Source organism: Calliphora vicina, chromosome 1 (assembly GCF_958450345.1).
Source record: "Calliphora vicina chromosome 1, idCalVici1.1, whole genome shotgun sequence".
Classification (NCBI taxonomy): Eukaryota; Metazoa; Arthropoda; class Insecta; order Diptera; family Calliphoridae; genus Calliphora; species Calliphora vicina.
The window spans coordinates 29812840-29831548 of NC_088780.1; the positions used below are offsets into that span (position 1 = coordinate 29812840).

Sequence of the window (18709 nt, forward strand, 5' to 3'; positions counted from 1 at the left end):
TGGAGTAGTATAACTTCAGTTTCAGAAATTCTACTTCTTTTTCGCTTACTTGGAAGTTATTTTTCAGTTGGAGAAGTATAAGTTCTTGAAAACCTTTAACATCACTCCCAGCTAGAAGCTCTAATTGTAATTTGACACACGTTTTAAAGTACGTATAGTTTTGCACATTTGTTCCAATAGGGGCTTTCGCCGTTTATAGCGGTCATATTGTTGAAGTTATATCTGTCGAATTGACTGTTATTTATTTAGTTTGTTTGGCAAATCACCATAGACGAATATAGCGTCCAACACCAACAATTTGTGTTCACTGAATGGGCCCAGGAACAGTTGGAAACTGACCATAATTTTCATCAAAAAATCATCTTCAGCGAAAGATAAAATTGACGAATTTGGGACGATACCAATCCACATGGGATCCAAGAGCTTCCAATATATCCCGAAAAAATTGGTGTGGATTTTGGGTTGGAGGCGTCATCGGTCGATTATTACCAACTTCTTTTGGTCTGAATTGGATGATATGGAAACCAACGACATGTGGTTTCAATAGGACGGCGCTACATGCCACATAGCTCTTGTCACATTCGAAATTCTGATAGAGATCGTGCGATTAGACCGCCTTAGACTTTTTCTTGTGCAAGCTACTTAAGTTGCAGGTCTATTTAAAGATAGCAAATGCTTAATAAAAGACCCTTTATGTATACACATAAGTATATGTTTATATATATATAAATATATATATTAGTTCATATACTTACACAGAGAAAACAGATTCGTGATAGCAACCGAATTTGTTGTCAATCGAATGATTCGGTTGCACACATAGAATTTATCAGTTCTAACAACAGAAAGTCAGTTGATAAAGGAGAATTTCAGTTGAAACAACCAAACTTTAACTGAAAAATTTGGTCACTAATATAGAACCATTCGATTGGCAACAAATTCGGTTGCTAGCACGAATCTGTTTTCTCTGTGTACATATATATTTTTCACCTCATTCACAATTTGGCTTCATTACCATTAACATGATGATATTTTTCTTTTTGCGTTCAACATTTACACTACATATTTTCACTCGTACGATGATGAGTTTGTGATAAAAAAAAAAGTAAAACCAGGTTAGAGGTTGAGAAATTTTCTTCTTTCGGGATTTTTGCTTAATCATGGGGTTGAAGTCTGTTAACCCAGAGATTTTTATCTTTTTCTCGTTTTTTGTTATTTGTATTTTTGCTTTATCCCACAAAATATAAGGAATATGAACTTTTTGTAACGTTCAAGTATCACTGGCTTGTGTGTTATTTTCCTTCTTTTTTTTTTTTTTTTTTTTTTGTTAGACTATGCAAATATTTTGCCATTTCACATGGTTGGTTACGCTAATTAGGTGTTCACATAGACATTTTAATATTAATCATCATAATCATACATTATACATAAAAATAAAAATGAGTCAAACTTTCCGACATAAAGAGTAACGTAATTATAAAGATTTGATGTGTTTTATTTTAAAAATTTTCTTATTTAATTAAGTAGCTTTTGAAAATGTAAAATCTTATATTAAATTTTAATGTATTTTTTTCATTATTGTTTCGTTTCAGGTTCGCACCCTGTTTGTCAGTGGTTTGCCCATGGATGCTAAGCCACGTGAACTATATTTATTGTTTAGAGCTTATGAGGTAAGTGTGCTCTTAAAAATAAATTATTTATTTATTAATAAGTTATTAATATCTGGAAATAGAGATCACAGGACTAATTTCAAGCCAGTAATGGATTAAGGGATCAATTTTGTCCGCTATCCATATTATTTGGAAAAGAGAAAATTTTAATTAAATTTTTTACTGTTTTTTCTTTTAACTTGATGAAAAAACTTATATAGTTTTAAAGTTCCATAACGCCCGCATAAACTAAAAAAATGTTCATATAAAATTCATTAAAAACTCTTAAATAAGGTTGATATTGAAGTGTGAATTATACCCTGAGAAAGTTTAATAGAAAAAAATTTTCTGTGAAGATCATTCCAAATTGATCCCTACTAGATCCCTTATAGTAACAGAGCAAACCTCTATAAGTAATATAGAAATCAATTTGGAACAATCATTATAAAATTGAAGAGACAGTAGAGTTTCATAAGAAAACATTTCTCTTCTCTTTGTATTCAATTCTATGAGGATCTTTCCAAATATATCCTTAGATCTCTTAAAGGATCAGAACAAAACTCTACAAGAAATCTAGAAGTGAATTTTAAATGATCCTTATAGAATTGAATAGAGGTTATACTATTATTTAATATAATCTCTCTTCTATATTTAATTCTATATCAAATTCATACAAAAAATCTCTCTTCTCTCTGTTTTTAATTATATAAGGATCATTCCAAATTGATTCTTAGATCCCTTATAGGAACAAAACAAATCTCTTTTATAAATCTAGAAAGCAATTTTTAATGATCCTAATAGAATTGAATTGAGAGTAGACTATCATATGAAAATATCTCTCTTCTATGTTTAATTCTATGAAAAATTCTTTTGAAAAAATCCCTCTACTCTCTATATTCAATTCTATGGAGATTGATAGCTAGATGCTTTATATGATCAGAGCAAAACTCTATAGGAAATCTAAAAATCAATTTGAAACGATCATTATATAATTGAACACAGAGCGTAGATATATTGTTTTCATATGAAAAGACATTTAGTGTCAAATTCAATATCAAAACTTATTTGAGTGTTTTGGGCGTGAAAGACATTTTTGTGTCCCGACTTGGACGCGATAATCAAATGAAACTTTACATCGAATTTAAACTTCATAATATCACAGATTGATACAGACCGTCACAAAATTTTGTAGAACGTTTACGGTCCCAATATTAACGCAAGATTTGAATTGAATAGAAAACACAGTTTGTTTCTTTAGACTATTATGTATGGAATTGCTCATGGGACAAATAGCCTCCTTGTCTTTGCTGACTCATATATCTCTTTTGTAGAAATTGTCAACGAACACTGTGGATGCACGTGTCTGAATTTCTTTGATGTCACGTTGACGTTGTGGATTTGTGGGCTTGTTGGCATAGACTTTTGACTTAAAATAACCCCATAATAATAAATCCAATGGTGTTGAATAGCATGGTCTAGGAGGCTAATCCTGATCACCGAAACGAGAGAGTACATGAAAAGGAAATGTCTCTCGCAACATCTCATGAATTGTTTCACGAACTGTAAGGCATACCTTGTCCACATCAATTTAGGGAGCAAGAACTCTATGGTCCTCATTTTCGAATAAGTATGGTCAAATTTTGTCAGTGACACATTGCGAATACATTTATTTTTCAACAATAAATGGGGAATATCAAGGAGAAATATGCCTAAAATAATGTTGCTCAACATGTGCACAGGAGTGTCAATTGAAAAAATATAGGTAATAAATCTGTATTTTCTAAATTCCTGGCCCCATTCCCAACTGTTGTACAAACAAATCGTACAGGAAGATATAAACTTTCAGAAAATTATATTTGTGACCACACTATTCGAAAACAAGGTGAGCTACAGTGTCAAAGTTGACCATCTCTGTTTTGAAAAACTTGTTCAAACTTGTAGAATTAAAATATTCGTTATTTTTTATATAAAGTTTAACCAGGAAAATACAAATTTCTCGGTCAGCAGTCAAACCATTTTTTGATTGGCAACATTTTAGTGCACAAATGGCGGCAAATTCAAATCTTGCGCGAACTTATAGGAGACTTTATACAAACAATTCAAGTAGCTGAAAATAGCGTAAACACATTAAGAATATAACAAATAACTAAAAATTCTCAAATTAAAATAGAAATACTAAAAAAAACTTATTTTTTCATTATCTTTTTTAGGGTTATGAAGGATCTCTATTAAAAGTAACTAGTAAAAATGGTAAAACTGCATCGGTAAGTATTTCCTTGCACTTCTGAAACCCAATCCTAATACAAATTTATATTTAAAATCCAAATTTTTTCTTTGCACTCTCTCTCTCTTACCTTCAGCCTGTTGGCTTTGTAACATTCCATACTCGAGCTGGCGCAGAAGCCGCTAAACAAGATTTACAGGTAATAATTCATTTTTATTAACAATTAACATAATACTTAAGTAAACATGAAAAAAAACTATATAAAAGAATATAAATTGTAAACTATTTTGTATAACCTTTAAACATTTCGTTACCAAAACAAAACTCTTTACTTCCTTTAAAAAAAGAGACTCAGAAAACAACAAAAAAATTCAAATTAATAGAGAAAAAAACAGCTTAACAACAACACCCATCAAAATCAATAAACAAATTCAACAACAATATAAACCAACTGGCACAACACTTTTGCAATATTTTGTTTTTTTTCTAAATAACTATATAAAAATAGTATGAAACTGAAACTGAATGTTTGACAGTTAACGAGAATGTTTTCAAAAAACAAGAATTCTACACCTTTTTCTTCACACACAAAACTACATAAGGAGTGAGATCGAAAAATTCTTAACATACATATATGTTTATAAAAAAGAAACCACTAAACTTACAGCTTTAATTTTTTTTTTATTTGATTGAAATTATTATTACAATTTACAAAAAAAATTATTTTTATAGTTTTAATCACTAGTGATGAAATTTTGAACCTTTTTCGGAAACCCTTCCATTAACGTTTTTATAGTGCTTTCTGTCACTTTGCTCGAACATGTAGTCCATCTCCGTTTAAAATCTACCACACTTTTGGACACCTTTTTTGTACTCTTCAATTCTCTTTTAACAAGAGCCCAATATCTCTCCACTGGCCTTAGCTCCGGGCAGTTTGGAGGATTTGCCTCTCTTGGTACAAATACCACATTATTGTTCTTGTACCACTCAAGGGCTTGTTTGCCATAGTGACAGGATGCCAAGTCAGGCCAAAAATAAGTGGACACATTATGAAGTCTTATGAATGGAAGCAGCCTTTTTTGTAAACATTCCTTGATGTAAATTTCGGTATTTATAGAGCCCGTTGTAACAAATGAGTGGCTTCTTTTGCCGCAACTGCATATTGCTTGCCATACCAAGAACTTTCTGGGAAATTTTGTCTGCTTTTGGGTCCTAAACTTTTCTTCAACATTCCCTCGAGCATCAGCAACATAAAATTTTTGACCTGGAAGTTGCGAAAAATCTGCCAGAACATACGTTTCGTCATCCATTATGCAGCAAGAATATTTTTTTATAAAACTTGACTTCAATTTCCGTGCTCTGTTTTTGGCCTCTAAATTTTTAGTAGCGTTCCTGTCAGGAACTTTTTGAGCCTTGTATGTTTTTAAACCTGCATTAGCTTTAACTTTTCGTACCAAATAGTCCGAGCACTGAGCTAACCGGGCTGCTTTCCTACCGGATGTGTTGGGAGCTCTTTTGAAAATGCGTTCTATTTTTTTGGCTTTAGAAACATCATGTGGACCATTCCTTCTACCTGAACCAGGTTTTCTATCAACTGACAAGTTCTCCCGGTACTGTTTAATAACATTGGAAACAGTTTGACGGCAGACCTTTGTATGCTTGGCCAACTTTTTGTAAGACCAAGTTGGGTTTTGTTGAAAATATTTAATAATTTCAGTACGCACTTTTTTCTGGTCACTCATTTTAATCAGATTAACAAAAAAATTAATATAATTGACATTACACATAATAACTGACATGTTTTTCAAAGGTAACTTGATCAAAAAAAAATTCAAATAATACTTGGGTTAAAAAATGTAATGAAAAACGTGTGTTAAGAATTTTTCGATCTCACTCCTTATTATACACATAATACACTTTCCAAACATTATTTGGTTAATTTATACAATAAATAGTATGAGTATTATGAGTATTATGAATCTTTGTTGTTACCCTTTGACCCCTATTAGAGTATTAAATATTATATTTAACTTAAAACTGTCTACGGTACAAACCAAAAAAAACACGCATTTTGTATAGCACCCACCAGAATATCAATTAAATGATAAAAATCTTATTATATTATATCTTTTAGATGAAAATCTGATATTTATATTGCCTTGCCCACTTTACCGGATATGTATGGTTCTGTAATTTACTATTTTAATTGAAAAATCAATCACCTTTATATTTGCTTTCATTTATACTATATTTACATACAATTATATCAATTAGTTTAAGTTTTCTTATGATTTCCTTTCAAACATCACTGCATTTATAAATTTTTGTTTCTTTTTTGTATTTATTGGGTTCTTAGTTAATTTGCCAGGGGTTTAATTCTCTAGAGCCTGCAGTAGTAGCAAATGTCACTCTTTAAATATTTTTATTTTCTTCATTTGGCACCATATTTTTTACACCGACTGAAGTTTTTAGGGCTTTGGTAACAGATTGATCGTGTTATAAGAAAAAAATAAATAAAAGATTTCCTGTCCAAACCAACTGAATTTCTCACACTATTTTCAAATATCAGAAGGTTGTCAATAATAAATTTAAATAATATTTTAATTTTTTGTGCTAAAATAATTTCAGCAATTTGCTGGTTGTGTCAGCTGTATTACAATAAAGGATTTGAGAAAGCTCTAAGGTTTTAAAAGGTATAAAGGTTATCATCATCTGCCTGAAGATCTCAATCTAAAGTAGGATAACAGCTGAGCACCTGTTTTTCACCGACCGACCGATTTCGAAAATTGTCTTTGTATAATTTTGCATCTCTACTCAATAAAACAGCGCCCTAAATTCTAAAACTCTTTTAAAATAACAGCAGTTTGTCAATATTCTTTATTATAAATGATAAACTGAATAATAAAAGGTCCACTCTTTCCCTATAACCTATTTTTTCTACTTTAACAAACTGAAATAAACGATATCAACAATCGATCTATGAATCATTAAGTCAGAGTTTAATAGATTGGGGCATTTAAAACTGTTTTCATTTACTCTACAAACTAAAAATTAATATGGACTAATAAAAGGTTCTCCCTTTCATCCTTTAACAGTATATTGAGGTTTTCTCTCGACTTCAATAAACAGAAAAAAACTCTCCCAACAATCGTTTTAATATACATTAGCTCAGTGTTTTATATACTGCAAAATGTTTTCATTTCATCTGATCTAAATTCTCACAATCAAAATTGACTAATAAGGAATCCTTTTTTTCCTATAGCAGTATCGGGGCCTATTATTCTGATTTAAAAAAAAATAAACTCTCTCAATAAACGATCTCAAACACATAAGATTAGAGTTTAATTTATTTTGATTCACGGCTAAATGTTTTCATTTACACCAAGCCAAATACTCAAAATGTTCACCTTATTCCCTATTGTAGCCTCTTCTTCCGATTTCAAAAACACAGGAAGAAACTCTCTTTAGAATTGATTCGAGATATATTAGGTCAAAGTTTAATAATGTAGAGATCACTACCAAATATTGTAATCTACTCTGATCTAAATACTCACAATTACTATGGACTAATAAAAAAAATTCAATAACAGTAGCGTGACTTCTTTTTGCGATTTAAAAAAATAAACTGAAATAAACTCTCAGAATTATAAATAGATTTTGGGTTACTGCAACTGTTTTCATTGACTCTATTATAAATACTCAAAATTAAAATCGATTAATAAAAGGACCTCTTTTCTCCCCATAACAATTCCATGTGCTCTTCTTCCGACTTCAACAAACTGTAATAAAATCTCTCAGCAATCGCTCTAAGACTCATTAGGTCACAATTTCATAATTAGGTCACTGTTTTCATTTCCCTTGATCTTAATTCTCAATATCAACATTGACTATTAAAAGTTTCTACTCTTTTCCTATAACAGTATCGTGGCCTCTTCCACAAAGTTTAACAAACTGAAATAAACTCTCTCAAAAATCGAAAATACAATAGCTCAGAGCAGCTCAGAGTTTAATAAAAATATTTTCATTTACTGTCAATCACAATTAATATTGGCCAATAAAATGTTTTCCTTTTAGCATATAACAGTATCATGAGCTCTTCTTCTGATTTCTAAAAACTGAGATAAACTCTCTCTCAAGAAATGATTTGAGATACATTAAGTCAAAGTTTAATAAATATTGACTCACTAAAATTTTTTTCATTTACTCTGGTCTAAATACTCATTCCTCCTTTTTCCCCTTTAACAGAATCATGACCTCTTCTTCAGACTTCAATAAATTTTAATAAACTCTCTCCACAAATGAAGAAAGCTTCATAAGATCAGATATAATAAATTTTGGGTTACTGTGATCTTAATACAAAATCAAATTTAACATGGTGCTCCTTCTTCAGGTTTTAACAAACTGAAATAGACTCTCTCAATTATTGATCCAAGCTATATTAGGTCAGAATTTTTGTGAATTTGAGGACACTAATTATTTCTTTAGCGAGACCATAGAAAAGGCAGAGGAGAACAAATTCCAAAAACTATTTTAAATTAATATATAAAATGTTGAAGGACTTACAAGACAAATTTTTTGTATCCTTATAAATAGAAATAAGCTAATAAAGATTCATTAACATTTTGGCTGCCAAAACTGGAAAATTCGGATACTGTCTTAAGACATACAGTTTTTTGGTTCTAAAAACATAAATCAGTTAAACAAAATAATAAGTGCAAATATTTAAATGTTTGCAGCTCCAAAACTGGCAAATTAGTTAATTAAGCTGAAGCACAAACAAATTCAGTTGTCACAACAGAACAATTTTCTCAGTGTAGGAAGAAGAGAGACAAATATATAAAAAAAATACATCAACAAAAGAAAGCACATTTCCCAGTACCTTTTCAACTAAACAAAACTGTTGAAGTCCTATTTTCAAACAAATCATGATCAAGAATCAAGTGCCTCCAAAAACATTTGGCAGAATATTTAAATAAGACACACATTGTTATGTTAATGTACTCAGATAAAACAGATTCCGAAGTTGTAGCCAATTGTATGATTCTGTCTTAATGAACGAATTTTACAGTTGTGGGTACAACATTTTAGAAGGGGTAACAAAAGTTTGGTTGCTTCAAACGAAATTCTTCTTTATCAACTGACTTTCTGATGATAGAACCAAAAAAATCGATTAGCAACAATTTCGGTTGCTACTACGAATCTGTTATCTCTGTGTATGTTTAGCAATAAACAATTCTACTCTCTTTAAAATACCGAGAGAAGTTTCTAGACAAAACTCAGTTTCAAAAACGTTTGAAATCCTAGTTTATTTATATAAAAACCTATGTCCCACTGTTCAAATGAATCATAATTTTAAGAGAATAAAGTGTCTTGAAAAACTGTTTTGTAGATTATATAATTAGACCCACATTTTTAGGATTATGTATGTTTAACCATAAAAAGTTTGAGAGACTTTTTAGAAAAAACTCACAAAAAATATTTCTTTTTATTTAACAAATTTTTAAATTTCCAAAAATTTTATTTTGTCCATACATACATAGTTTTCAAGCACTACAATATGTTTTTAATTTAGTATTAAAAATTTATTAATTTAGTTTACAAAATTTTCAAAACCCTTAAGCACTTTAAAAATTAATTAAACTAAAGGACCACTACAAAATAAAACCTTTAACAACCAATTAAACCCTAAAAAGGAAACCTTTTTTTATACAACCAAATAGTTAAAAAAACACCACCAACAACTACAACAAAATGCAAAGTAAAATAATCAATTATTTTTGGCGAATTGTTAAGACATTGAAAAAGAAAAACCAACAATATTCCAAATTTTCTTACTCTCTCAGATTTAAATAAAATAAAAAATACAAAATATCTTACAATTAAATTACAATATTTTTTTTTTTTTGAAATAAAAACAAATACAAATTTTTAAAACACTAAAAACTGAACAAACCGCTGTATTATTAAATTTACAGCAGGGTGTACGCTTCGATCCCGATATGCCCCAAACAATACGCTTGGAATTCGCCAAGAGTAACACGAAAGTGAGCAAACCCAAACCACAGCCCAATACAGCGACAACAGCCTCACATCCTGCATTGATGCACCCACTCACTGGACGTAAGTAAACTTTAAGTAAAAGAAAAAACCAAAAAAAAAAAACAAATTAAACAAAAAAAACTTTACTATACTTTTGTTTTGTTGTTTTTTTTTTTTTCTTAATTAAATTAGTTTTTGATTTTTAGTTATGTTTTAATTTTGTAATGTTTAATGTAGTAGAGTTTTTAGTTTTATTTATTATTTATTATTCAACCTGTACAAAAATATTTGGTTTGTGATACATAAAATATAATTGACATTTTTTTTTATTAAATAAAAAGCGCACTTTTAACCTTTTTGTTGAGATTAAATTAAAAAATAATAATTAAATGTTTGTTAAATTACTTTTTTTGTAATTTATCTTACTGGAAATCAGCTTAATTAAATAAGACAAGAAAACCAGCACCAAGATTTTTATTTATTAAAAAAATTTATAATGAAATCTTTAAAAATAAAACCATGTCTCCTTTCAATAATACTAAAAAAAAACAACTAAACCAATTCCTCAGCATTACTAAATATTGTAAGCACTTTGAATCTGATCAATATGAACAAAAAAAAAAACTACAATATAAATCACCTTGTCACCTTTAATAAATATTTAACAAAAAAAAATAAATACAAAAACAACTTCAGCAACACTATTGACACTCTATTTAAAAAAAATAAAAAAATTTACACAAAAACAAACACTTGATTCAACACTTACACAAACACACTCTCTACACTTTAGTTAAAAGAAAATCTAAATTTTCCCCCAAAAGAAAATCAATCAAGTTAACGAAAGTAAATAATAATAAATAAAAGACTTGAGACGCAAACATGAAATAGATGTACCAAAAAAAAAAACAACAACAATATAAAAGATTTAAGACACATGCACAATATTTCCAGTTCAAATACCCAGCTCCGAACTAGTGATTTTACCTAGCATTTGGGGTTAGACTAGTTATTTTAAGATGCTAGTTAAGTTAATTGAAACTACATAAATTACAAAGACACCAACAGATAGCTGGTCCAATGTAATCAACGAATGGGATTCACATACCTAAAAAATTCATGTAAAATTACTAATATAAAGTAGGTTTTCGTGTAAAATTACAGAAAATGCATATGTTTATCAAAATGTCTTACAGTCTTTTAGCTGCAAAAGTACATACAAAACAAGTAAAAGAGCTATATTAGGCTGTGCTGAATTATACTTTATAATACATTTTTTTTTTTAATATTTTTAAGTAATCAAAATTTAAAATTTTTTTTTCCAAGTTTTTTTTTCTAAATAGTTTTTTAATTTTTTTAAAATATTTTTTTTTTGGAAAATGAATTTTTGAAAAAAAAAATTTTGTATAAAAAAAATTCTGACCCATTGAAGGTCCAACTTACTATAGCCTTATATACATCGTTGAAATAGACTTTGAAATATCTATCATTGGATATCCATATTGTCTATATTAATGACTTAGTAATGCAGATATAGATCAGAAATAGGCCAAAAATCGAGGTTGTCCCGGTTTTTTCCTTTTATCTCAGCCATTAGTGGGTCGATTTTAAATACCAACCGTGCCGGAAGAATTCCAGATATATTCATGTAAGAATTATGTGATTGTTATTGATTTCAAGATACAGACGGACATACAGCTATATCGACTTCGCTATCTATAACGATCCAGAATATACATACTTTGTGGGGACGCAAATGAAAAATGTAGACATTGCAAACGTAATGACTAACTTATATATACTATAGCCACTCATGGTGAAGGGTATAATAAAGAACTTTGAATATTTTTAAACATGTTTATAATGTAAAGGGAATTTTAATTTTAAAATTACATATTGTTACGTTTTTACCTTTTAAAAACGGTGGTTTATTTCCTTTAAATATACCTAATTCTTTTTATTGCAAATAAAAGCAGTTAAGTAGTTTAAAATTATAACAACTCTTTATTTATTGAAGTTTAAACAACCACAGTTTAAATAATCACTCTGTGTGTTTATACACACACACTTATATTACACACTTTTTAATATATAAGAATACACTGGTAAGGCAGTTGATGTTAATTCTAACAACGCCTATGATCAACTAAACTAACTGCAAACGCTGCCACTATTTATATACAGCGTCATCCTCCTTCCAGTGTCTATATGAATTGTCTTAACGGACAAAACTAGAATGTTATATTTCTAGAGCTTTTAACAGCTTCAATTTCAATGTTGACATACAAACAATGTTAATAACTGCGTGTTATCATTATTGCTGATAAGTAAAAGTTTCTAAAGATATAAATGTTTATAAACACCGTGAATGTTGCAAGAAATCGTTACAGACCGTTAAATTCAAATCGCTAATGGAAATTCGTAACAGTATAATGTATTTAAATGTAAGTTTTACACAAAAAGTACTTAAAATGTTTAAGAAATTTATGCGAGTTAAAGAAGTGAACCTTATAACTATGGGAGCTATGACCAATTAGGACAGATCACCATGAAATTAGGTTGTGACATTTATGTCTATATGAAACTTATTTCTGTTGGATAACAACTTTTTTAAGAGATTTATGCTCATAAATGTGATTGTCGAAAATGAGGGGGACATGACTAATTCTGGACCGACCATCATAAAACATGCGTGATCACGATCAGTGAGTTTTTGTAAAGTGTCCGCATGGCAATCAGTAACACTGGATAATATCTACCACCGCCTTCTTGCAATTAAGTTTTAGTTTAATATGAAGACTATTTTTACAGCTCTATTGATATAAGAGAAACAAACTTTCTGCCTAAGTTCTCTGATATCATAGTTATGAAATAAGAAATAATGTTAATTTACAATGGTGATTGGTCATAATGTAATGTAAATTATCCTCCTTCATTTAATGTAAACGGTAATCTAGAATATGGATCACGTCTCTGCAGGAAGCTACTAAATTGATGTTTTAAAGATGTATATGGGGGATTTCATGTCAAGTGAACCAACTTTTGAAATCGATGTCTTCCGATCGGGATGAAATTTGCACCAAAGTTAGCTCTATTGGATAGTAACTCAGACACAATTTTTCAACAACATCGGTCGAGAACTCTCTGAGTTATAGGGGGTAAAATTTTGACAATTTGGTCAAACAGGGGTTTTTTCTTATCCATGTAACTTATTACCTATTGTTCTTAGCAAAATGTGTTCCAAATAGTATAGATAGCTATTTCTTCGATCTTTCGAAAAAAAATATTTAAAAAAAAAATAAAAAATTTTTAATATTTTTTTTCCGAAATCAAAAACTTTTTTGACTTTTTTTTAAAATACGCTATTTTTTTTATTTTTTTTTTTTCTTAAAATAAAGTTTAGATATTTTCCTTGAACACCTACTTGGTCGCTTAGTGGGATGCGAGTGGGATATCTATCAAAATAAATATTTTGTAACTCAAAACATAAAATTTTTGACTTTTTTTGCAAAATCAAAAACTTTGTTGACTTTTTTTTTTCAAAATGGACCCTTTTTTAATCTTTTTTTTTAGGTCAAACAAAAGCTTAGATATTATCCTTGAAGACCCTTTTGGTCGCTTAGTGGGATGCGAGTGGGATATCTATCAAAATAAATATTTTTTAACTCAAGACTTACAATTTTTGACTTTTTTTTTTGCAAATACGATTTTTTTTCCAAATGGGCCCTTTTTTTAAATTTTTTTTTGTAGTCAAAAGAAAGCTTAGGTCCATTCCTTTAAGATATTTTTAGTCCCTTAGTGGGATGCGAGTAGGATATCTATCAAAATAAATATTTTGTAACGCAAGACATACAATTTTTTAATTTTTTTTTGCAAAATCAAAATTTTTTTCCAATATGGGCCCTTTTTTAATTTTTTTTTTTTGCTCAAAAGAAAGCCTAGGTCCATTCCTTTAAGATATTTTTAGTCTCTTAGTGGGATGCGAGTGGGATATCTATCAAAATAAATGTTTTAACACAAAAATTGTATGTCTTGAGTTACAAAACATTTATTTTGATATATATCCCACTCGCATCCCACTAAGCGATCAAAACCATCTTAAAGGAATAGGCCTAAGCTTTCTTTATAGCAAAAAAAAAAATTACAAAAAGGGCCCATTTTAAAAAAAAGTCAAAAAAGTTTTTGATTTTGCCAAAAAATCAAAAATTGTATATCTTGAGTTACAAAATATTTATTTTGATAGATATCCCACTCGTATCCCACTAAGGGACCTAAAATATCTTAAAGGAATGGACCTAAGCTTTCTTTTGACTACAAAAAAAATTTTAAAAAAAGGGCCCATTTGGAAAAAAAATCGTATTTGCAAAAAAAAAAGTCAAAAATTGTAAGTCTTGAGTTACAACATTTTTATTTTAATAGATATCCTACTCACATCTTCCTAAGTGACAAAATAGGTCTTAAAGGAAAAGACCTAAGCTTTCTTTTGAGCAAAAAAAAATTTTAAAAAAAAGTCCCATATTGGAAAAAAATTTCGATTTTGCAAAAAAAAATTAAAAAATTGTATGTCTTGCGTTACAAAATATTTATTTTGATAGATATCCCACTCGCATCCCACTAAGGGACTAAAAATATCTTAAAGGAATGGACCTAGGCTTTCTTTTGAGCAAAAAAAAAAAATTAAAAAAGGGCCCATATTGGAAAAAAATTTTGATTTTGCAAAAAAAAATTAAAAAATTGTATGTCTTGCGTTACAAAATATTTATTTTGATAGATATCCTACTCGCATCCCACTAAGGGACTAAAAATATCTTAAAGGAATGGACCTAAGCTTTCTTTTGACTACAAAAAAAATTTTAAAAAAAGGGCCCATTTGGAAAAAAAATCGTATTTGCAAAAAAAAAAGTCAAAAATTGTAAGTCTTGAGTTAAAAAATATTTATTTTGATAGATATCCCACTCGCATCCCACTAAGCGACCAAAAGGGTCTTCAAGGATAATATCTAAGCTTTTGTTTGACCTAAAAAAAAAGATTAAAAAAGGGTCCATTTTGAAAAAAAAAAGTCAACAAAGTTTTTGATTTTGCAAAAAAAGTCAAAAATTTTATGTTTTGAGTTACAAAATATTTATTTTGATAGATATCCCACTCGCATCCCACTAAGCGACCAAGTAGGTGTTCAAGGAAAATATCTAAACTTTATTTTAAGAAAAAAAAAAAAATAAAAAAAAATAGCGTATTTTAAAAAAAAGTCAAAAAAGTTTTTGATTTCGGAAAAAAAATATTAAAAATTTTTTATTTTTTTTTTTAAATATTTTTTTTCGAAAGATCGAAGAAATAGCTATCTATACTATTTGGAACACATTTTGCTAAGAACAATAGGTAATAAGTTACATGGATAAGAAAAAACCCCTGTTTGACCAAATTGTCAAAATTTTACCCCCTATAACTCAGAGAGTTCTCGACCGATGTTGTTGAAAAATTGTGTCTGAGTTACTATCCAATAGAGCTAACCTTGGTGCAAATTTCATCCCGATCGGAAGACATCGATTTCAAAAGTTGGTTCACTTGACATGAAATCCCCCATATATATAAGCAGTCGCCGAATGTGAATATCCTTTAAACAATATTCTTAGATCTTGTAAATTTTTAATAAAAAAGTCTTGCACGAAATAAATGTATTGTACACAAATATATAAGGGGATGTGATCCATATTCTTCATTATCATCACCATTTTAAATAGCTGGATATTTTTGATAATATTGCTGGATTGATCACTCTCAAATCCCAAATTTGCTCAATTGCCGGCAGAACTTTTGAAGAATTTCAAAGACTTTTCAAAAAATAAATCTCCGATAAAAAATAATCAGAGATTAAGAAAATGGGGCTTTGTTTAAAACTTATATTTTAAGCGCCATATATTTAATTATAAAGATAAAATGTTTATTATATTCAATATTCAAAATATTTAATTTTGAATGTATTTTTGCAGTGAAAAATATGTAATAAATTTGTGTAAGCTATTGTGCTTATATTTAAGTATTTTCTGTAATTTTACATCAAAACTTACTCATTTTATTGTAGTAATTTTACAAGCTTTACTAGTCAATTGGACAATCAAATAATGGATGTTATAATGTTTAAAATTTGTTTATTATTCGAGGGAATAAATATTTGCTGAATTCACAAAACCCCTTGTATCATTGTATCGAGTGTATTATTGAATTCAAATACAATAGTGTAAGCTTGTTGTGGGAAATTTTCATACAAAAATTAAATACACTTATACACTTTTATTTTGTATGTTTTTAAAAAGTTGTATTGGTTTACAGCTATAAATTTCTCTGAGCACACATAGTACCCGTATATGTGAGAGAGTAATTTGAAAAAATGAGAGTCGGTCTACTTGTTATACATACTACGCTTTCAAAAACATTCATACAATATACAATGGGTGTTCACAAACTAATAAACACAAATTGTATTTAATACAAGATACACGATACAAATTGTTGTGAATTCAGCAATTATTATACTAATAATTTAACGATATATAAATTGTAACTAATGCTAGGACCAAAATTATGTCGTACGATAGTCGTTCAATATAATGATAGTTAAACCGATAATAAAATAACCTGTTTATCAAATCATATATAAATTTAATAAGAGGCAGAAAAGTGTCACTTTCCGTACTAAGTCTCTTGTTTAGTTGACATAAGTAATATAATTAATCTCTGAAGTATAAAATTGTTTTCAACGATACTTTCGGTTTTAACCTAAACCGCGGTTTTTCGTGGGTTAATACAGAATTTTTTTTCGGTTATTTACTTTAAAACTATTTTCTGCAGTTAAATGATAATGAACTTAACTTTGTAAATACTTTGTAGTAAGTAAACTGGATTATATCTAATAGTAGAAAGAAAATAAAAAAAATAAAAATACTACACGCTAGACTACTAAGGAACACTTAGTGACAATTGACTCTCCACTAGATTACTTCGGGTGGGTAAAATAACTACTTTCTAAAGTACAGTACAAAAAAGCTTAAAGCTAAAAAGCTTCTCCCTAGAACACTTCTAAACATATTTACCTATTGCTAGAAACAAAACTCTTGCTCAATTTTCAAACCCTACAGACTGCCGACAATTTATTTTTCCGACCTTAGACAGCTACTTTAAACATTTTGTAAATAATATAATTTAAACAATTTAAATCTTTTAACCATAAAAAAATCCATAACGTCTTCAAAAGTTGTTTATTTAAATAAAACTAAAGTAAAAATTAAAAAAAAAATACGAAAAAAATGCGCTTATATTTGTGTTTAACCAAACATTTTTTGTGTTTCCTTTAAAAAAAATTAAAATAAAAAAATATTTAATTAAAATTTAAAAAAAAAAAACAAAACCAAAATACCATTCTTTTTACTCTTGATAATTTATCAAAATTTTATTTCCCTTTTCTTTTTTGGATTGTTTTTTAACAAAAGACAATTATTTTCTTTCTCATAACCAACATGTAGATTTGGGTGGGCCATTCTTTCCGGGCGGACCCGAGTTATGGCATCATCCGTTAGCATATTCGGCTGCAGCAGCTGAATTGCCAGGAGCAGCCGCTCTGCAACATGCTACACTAGTACATCCGGCACTGCATCCTCAAGTGCCAGTGCGCTCTTATCTTTGACTAAATACAGACAAAGTTATGGAGCAGCCTATGCATCAAGTAAGTTTCTCAAAACTAACAATAACTTTAAACAAATTATTCAAGTATTAAACAAAACAAAAATTGTATTAAAACAGACTCAAATGACAATGCCGCAACATCATCAACAAACAACAGCTATACATCCTAATATGCATATGTCTGCTGCTGCAGCTGCGGCTGCCGGTCTACCACCTAGTGGTGCCGCTACAGGTCCTGCTGGTGCTGCTCACCAGTCGGGTGGTCATCCAACACATCATCCTTTTTTATCAAGTCCCGCTCTAGCGAGCCCAGTTGGTTCTACAAATAATGCAACGCATCCTAATAATCCACCTTTGGCTGCCAATGCACCATGTTCGACTTTATTTGTAGCCAATCTGGGACAATTTGTTTCAGAACATGAACTCAAAGAAGTATTCTCTAGGTAAGTTTAACTTAATCCTTTTTTTTCTTATGTAAAAAAAACAGATTTTTTAAATTAAATACACTTGTTTAAATGAAAGAAAAATTTGCACTTATTGTTGACAAATCATTTAAATAGAATATAAGATTACTTGCGAAATAAATGCACATACAATTTCAGAAATGAGGAGAAATAAATTCATAATAGAGCAATAATAGAAAATGGATGGCATTAATATAAGACAAAATTAAAATGTTATCTTTTGCTACACATTGAAACTTTTGTTTAAGAAAATCTATCTTAAAGGCATATAAAAATACTAAATATTAATAATTTGGTACTTTTTCAAAATGACCCTAAATTTAAAATTTCTTATGCTAACTGTTTTCGGTCTAATAGTACAATATTGTGTATATTTATCGAAAAGTACCAAGCATAATAAAACAACTATACTTTAACAATAAAAATAATACTCTTCTGTTTACAAATAGTACCAAAAAGGTACCTTTATGATATTTAAAAAATTAAATTTTTAAATTTCCAATAAACTTAACTTAAAATAACAAAATTTGTAGTTTTTAGTACTTTTGAAGCTACTTTAAAAAAGTACTTTTTAATAAAAAATATCTAACACTACTAATTCATAAAAATTACAGAAAAAAAATATTTATTGATATTTTAAAGCATAATAAACTGAT

General features: G+C 29.0%; 1 protein-coding gene across 1 annotated transcript in view; it reads left to right on the forward strand.

Moving 5' to 3' along the window:
- The window catches only part of LOC135963097 (protein couch potato-like), a 115103-nt gene extending 97513 nt beyond the window's left edge, over positions 1 to 17590 (forward strand). The window contains exons 2-6 of the mRNA XM_065514897.1: positions 1593 to 1670; positions 3860 to 3913; positions 4010 to 4072; positions 9849 to 9993; positions 17430 to 17590. Of these exons, the coding sequence (XP_065370969.1) occupies positions 1593 to 1670; positions 3860 to 3913; positions 4010 to 4072; positions 9849 to 9993; positions 17430 to 17590 (501 nt within the window). The remainder of the gene's footprint in view (positions 1 to 1592; positions 1671 to 3859; positions 3914 to 4009; positions 4073 to 9848; positions 9994 to 17429) is intronic.
- The last annotated feature ends 1119 nt before the right edge of the window (positions 17591 to 18709 follow it).